The sequence below is a fragment of the Clavelina lepadiformis genome, chromosome 8, assembly GCF_947623445.1.
Source record: "Clavelina lepadiformis chromosome 8, kaClaLepa1.1, whole genome shotgun sequence".
In the NCBI taxonomy this organism is placed as follows: Eukaryota; Metazoa; Chordata; class Ascidiacea; order Aplousobranchia; family Clavelinidae; genus Clavelina; species Clavelina lepadiformis.
This window is the reverse complement of record NC_135247.1, coordinates 138,324-143,661: the sequence shown is the minus strand read 5'-3', so window position 1 is coordinate 143,661 and position 5,338 is coordinate 138,324. Positions and strand designations below refer to the sequence as shown.

Sequence of the window (5,338 nt, the reverse complement as noted above, 5' to 3'; positions counted from 1 at the left end):
CACATTATAAAGCTGTAGTTTAACGTTTTTAATAGTACAAGACGTCATCAGACCTATTACATGGGAAGCACAGCTCTGTGGAAAGTAAAGCTAAAATGGCTAAAACAACGAAAATTTTGCTCTGTTAGACATCATTGTTGCGTATCTATTACGCAATTCATTTACACTGTTGTCAACAATTGAGAAATGGGACACTCGCACGTGGACGATGTGCTTGATTGATGTGATTGATTGATGTGCTTGATTGATGTGATTGATTGATGTGATTGATTGATGTGTTTGATTGATGTGATTGATTGATGTGTTTGATTGATGTGTTTGATTGATGTGTTTGATTGATGGCAGTTTTGGTCAAGTTAAACAACAAACAGCTCCCACTCTTCAACGCAGGATTAATCCTTTGTGTTTGTAGCGAGTCAAATTGAAAACAATTCAAAAATTGTTTAGCTATAAGTTTTGTTAGCAGTTGTCCTTATGTAGGTTCAGGTAAAGAGATCGCTTTATGGCTTGTTCACGCTTTATTAATTCAAAATCGACCGATATAATGCGAGCAAAGTAAACTCAGGTTATACATTATAAAAATAGCGATTTAAATTAAAGGTCTTTTATTATTCCATTAACTTGAGTTGTATACTTAAAAGCTAACTATAACATTATTTGCTTTAAATACTCCATGCACGCGGTAGAGTCGACGCAGCGGCAGAAGATATAAATAACATCGAATCTCACCTGACGTGTCTAGCATTTTCCCAACAGCTGACAAAAACGTTATCGATTATTATATACAAGACTGTAATTAGCCAAGGTGTCAAAATTATTTCTTGTAGGAAAACTATAGGAAAATGATCTTCTGCATAAATATCTGGTCATAAGTTAATAATGTCGAGCTACTCAGATTCTTTTGTCCACAGGGCGGCGCACCTGGACATCGATGGGATCTTCCCCCACAAGGCCTTGACGGCGCTTCATCTTGTCGCCACATTGCTGAGCCGTGCGAAAACTTTTCCCAATCCTAAGATAAATATTACGTCATCAAACCACTTGATGTGATTTAAATTTGTTGCAAAGAACCCCTGAAGTGGATTAGTTTGTCGTGTCTACGCGTCATAGCAGCTGCATCCAATACATTTTGTTGGAATAAATAATAATATACATTAAAGGTAAAAATGTTACGCACCGTCGCATAGAAATGCTTCGTTGTTTTAACTTCCACCGACACTTGTTTTGGAGATAAATAGGAAAACTGTTGAATGTTAATTAGACGTGACGTCATTACTTAAAGTTCGTAATAAAATATTTGGTATTAAAGTTCTGATGTATAAATATTTATTGCGTAAACAAAGATGTCTTTCGAGTGTGTTGAAATGATTGTTGAAAACGTTGTGTGTAAACATTTTTCATATTTTAGCTTCTTGTGCACAGAACTCATGACGCAGAGAGCATTTATTTTCCATTCAATCTTGCGTAGTAACGTGAACCTTTATGGGTTGCCGAGATTTTGTATTTAAACAAACGATTTAGTGACAAATTACGCGTCAAGATTGTGAAGTTGTGAACGACGCGTGAAGTTTGAGAGCTGCAATATTTCCACATGGAAATTGTTTGCAAATACTAGATGGCTTCGTAGCAACAGTCCATAGGTTTCGTTGCTGGGATTCCTTCACACAATATATGCGTCATGTAATATGTCGTCGGTAACCATTTCAAGATGAAGCTTCAGCTGGTCCTCATCTCGTTTAGTTTGCTTCTTGCAATATCGGAATCAGGAGTTAAACGGATAAAGGTTATTAGTATCGGAGAGATAAGGGTTTATATTTCTTGGTATTGCGGTATTTAAATAACGTGCTTTTTATCGTAGGTTTATAAAGTTGGCAGCCCGGGAAATTATTCAGGTGAGGCAAAATATGCGTTCTCTTTAAGATGACAACTTGAAATCGTTAGATTTATGCAAAGTTATTTTTCAGAGCAATGTGTCAACGAAACTGGATACCCAATCAGTACCACCAAGCCATTTATGTCTGATGATTGCGCCACGTTTTTTCAGGTTAGTGCTTGAGTGACATTGTAGGGTAAAAGGTCAGAGGTTGACAGGTCACTCAGATACTTTTTCTTTAGTGTTCGAATGGATTTTTATCCACAAACACCTGCCAGGCTGGGACGACATTTAATCCAGACCTGGGTGTTTGCGACTGGCCTGAAAATGTCACCGGGTGCGAAAACTATTACGAAAACGCCACCACCGCCTCCCGTAGTGATGTCACGATGACGTCACTAGCCAGCGTAGGAAACTTGTCTGATGCAATTCTATCCACGAGTAAAAGTTCAACAGTCGCGCCTGAGCGATCAACCAACAGCCAATCAACAATCAATGAACCGACCGGGCCTAGTTCAACAACTCAGTTATTGTCAACAGGTTCATTTTTGTGGACAGCAGCATCTCTGGCAACAAAAAATGCTACATCACAAGAAAGTATTAGAACAAAAAATCCTACGACAGCAACTTCGAATAAAACAACAACGGCAGCAAAAACAACAACAATTTTGGTAGCAAGATCAACTACAACAACAACAACACCAGCAACAAAAACAACACCAGGAGCAACACCAACACCAGCAACAACAACAACAACAACACCAACGCGAGAAATAACAACGCCAGCAACAACAACAGCAGCAGCAGCAGCAACAACAACAACAACTTTGGCAGCAACAACAACTATGGCAGCAAAAGCAGCTACTACAACAACAAAAACAGAAACAACAACACCAACGCCAGCAAAAACAACACCAGCAACAACAACAACAACTTTGGCAGCAAGATCAACTACTACAACATCAACGCCGGCAAAAACAACACCAACACCAGCAAAAACAACAACTTTGGCAGCAAGATCAACTACTACAACATCAACGCCGGCAAAAACAACACCAACACCAGCAAAAACAACAACTTTGGCAGCAAGATCAACTACTACAACATCAACGCCGGCAACAACAACACCAACGCCAGCAAAAACAACAACTTTGGCAGCAAGATCAACTACTACAACATCAACGCCGGCAACAACAACACCAACACCAGCAACAACAACGGTAGTAACAACAACTATTGCAGCAAAAGCAGCTACTACAACAATAACAACAGCAGCAACAACAATAGCAGCAACAACAACAGCAGCAACAGCAACAACAACATTGGCAGCAAAAGCAACTACCACAACGAAAGAATCAACAACCAAACCACCACTATCCACTACGACTGTTACTGCAAAGGTAGTCGCATCAACATTGGAAGAACAGATGGATACTACAACAGGTATAAAACAAATGTGCTTCTATCAGTAGGTTTAGGACATTGTTATCTTTCCCTGAAAATGATCTAAATGAAAGAAATGTAAAAACGCATTTTCGTGTTTAGGTGGAGCGGTTTCACAACACTTGTGTAATTTTTCGTTTCTCTTAGGAATCAGGCAAGTTCACATAGCATAGTTCACAAGGCATAGCTCTCTGGGACATGGCTCCAGAACATTATTAAGTAAAGTGTTAATTGCAGCTTTCTGGCGACTTGCTTCATCGGGTCAAACGTATGACGTCATAGTGTTCAACATAGTTTTTGACGATGGAATTGACAGAAGTTACGCGACGTGGAACCAACAGCTTCAACTTCTGCAGCTTCTGATCGATGTTGTAAAATATTTTCCTGCTTCCTATAAAAAAAAGATTTTAATTGTGTAACGAAAATATGTCACGTGTTATTTACAGCATCTTATGTTCTACCGTTTTTATAATGAGTTAATTCTCTACTTGATGTGCGATGATTACCTCACGGTGTTTTGGTTTTGGTTGATTAATTGCGATTACCGTTGTTTATCTCACGTTTTGTGCACTCTTATCTTATCAATAGCTTAAAACCTCACCTTTTACTTTCTATAAAAGCCGTTTTTAAGTGATTTAAGAAGGTCGGTTTGGTTTTTGGTCGTGGGGGCTGTTTAATAAAATATTTAATATTTAATAAAATGTTTAATAAATAAACTAATAAATTAGTTTCCTGGGTTTTACTGATGGTGTCGCGGTTCACCGTGAATGTGGGAAGACAGCCTGGCACCAGAAGGCAAGAATTTTTGTTTACAATTGTTTATACCAAGTCAAGTCGCAATTTCGCGTTAAACAACTTTTAATAAGACCTGCTGCTGTTTCCAAATCCTGATGAACGAGAATCTGCCAAAGTTCATGCTCTTCCGTGTTTATGACGTCATTCTAGGAAGTATTTAAGATTTAATCACTCTTTTATTTATTTCCATTAATTAAAAAATAATTAAGGACAAAAATATTAGCGGTTTCCTGTAAACTGCTTCGTCTGCGCCCCGTGTACAAAGAGCTCGTATTTGCGCTATTCAATTTTTTATCTCAAGTCCGCAAAATGTTCTGAAAATAGTGCGGCTTGAAATGTTTTGTGGTGATTGAAAAGCTGACTTATGTTAAAAACATTGATAGCGGGAAATGAAGGACATACAAGTTTAACTTTAAACAAGTCTATGGTTGAATTCCGAGTCAAGTCGTCAATTGATGAAATGAACCTGACTTCGTATTACGTCATCATGCTTAACATTGGCGACGCAATAAAATAATACAAAGGAAGGCGGAAAACCGTCGTTTAATTGAGCTGCAAAGCGACCCATTGATGATGCGTTGCCCTATTCAGGCCAGTCGACACCGGATACAACCAATCGAATAATTCAATTTGTTTTCGTCTTGCTTTGCCGGGAATGAAATTTATTGCAGCCTTCAGGAAGTTTCCTTCAACAGAAACTTGCTCGAACACGCTCTCATTAACGTCAGCAGAAACTGGACAAATCCCAGTCAGTTTTTCAATCTAGTGAGCTACTGGTTGATGCGCAGAATGAAGCTGGATAGCGGCTGCCAATAACGGCAGGTATCTGATCCGAGTATTATCAAAACGCTCATGGTTTTGTCTCAGTCCAAGAAAGAAATTTATTTTGTTGTTACACAAACAAAAGTGGGTAATTTGCATGTCGCAGTGAAACATCGACTTTGCACTTAACGCGTATCTGCCAAGCTGCTTTGCTGAAGCGACTTGTTCCAAAATGTCAAATGTTGTTGCTGTCAATCCCTGCTCGGTTTGGAATAAATTAGATACTAAGTTTCATTTGATGAGAAAAACAGAAAGGGGTCAGGTTTTATTACACCAGCAACTTTGAGATAAATCCAGCTGAGAGGTTACAGCGTTTAACTTAATATCTGGCTTTGCTTGATGTGAAAGCGGCGGCAATTTGAACGCAACCTGCATATTTGAGTTAAACTACTGTAGTTTCATTCT

At 38.7% G+C, this 5,338-nt stretch overlaps 1 protein-coding gene across 1 annotated transcript; it reads left to right on the top strand.

Moving 5' to 3' along the window:
• The first annotated feature begins 1,685 nt into the window (after window positions 1-1,685).
• LOC143468589 (uncharacterized) lies at window positions 1,686-4,045 on the top strand. The gene is made up of 7 exons (XM_076965904.1): window positions 1,686-1,783; window positions 1,859-1,892; window positions 1,965-2,044; window positions 2,116-3,128; window positions 3,216-3,316; window positions 3,419-3,470; window positions 3,554-4,045. Exons 1-7 carry the CDS (start codon window positions 1,709-1,711, stop codon window positions 3,588-3,590), a joined length of 1,392 nt encoding a protein of 463 aa, XP_076822019.1. The 5' UTR covers window positions 1,686-1,708; the 3' UTR covers window positions 3,591-4,045.
• The last annotated feature ends 1,293 nt before the right edge of the window (window positions 4,046-5,338 follow it).

What these genes read in the sequence shown, in the direction of transcription:
- LOC143468589 (XM_076965904.1), top strand. Translation starts at nt 1,709, where the DNA reads ATGAAGCTTCAGCTGGTCCTCATCTCGTTTAGTTTGCTTCTTGCAATA. An exon ending in CAGGAGTTAAACGGATAAAG is followed by an intron (nt 1,784 to 1,858) that starts GTTATTAGTATC and finishes TTTTTATCGTAG; the next exon opens with GTTTATAAAGTTGGCAGCCC. An exon ending in CAGCCCGGGAAATTATTCAG is followed by an intron (nt 1,893 to 1,964) that starts GTGAGGCAAAAT and finishes GTTATTTTTCAG; the next exon opens with AGCAATGTGTCAACGAAACT.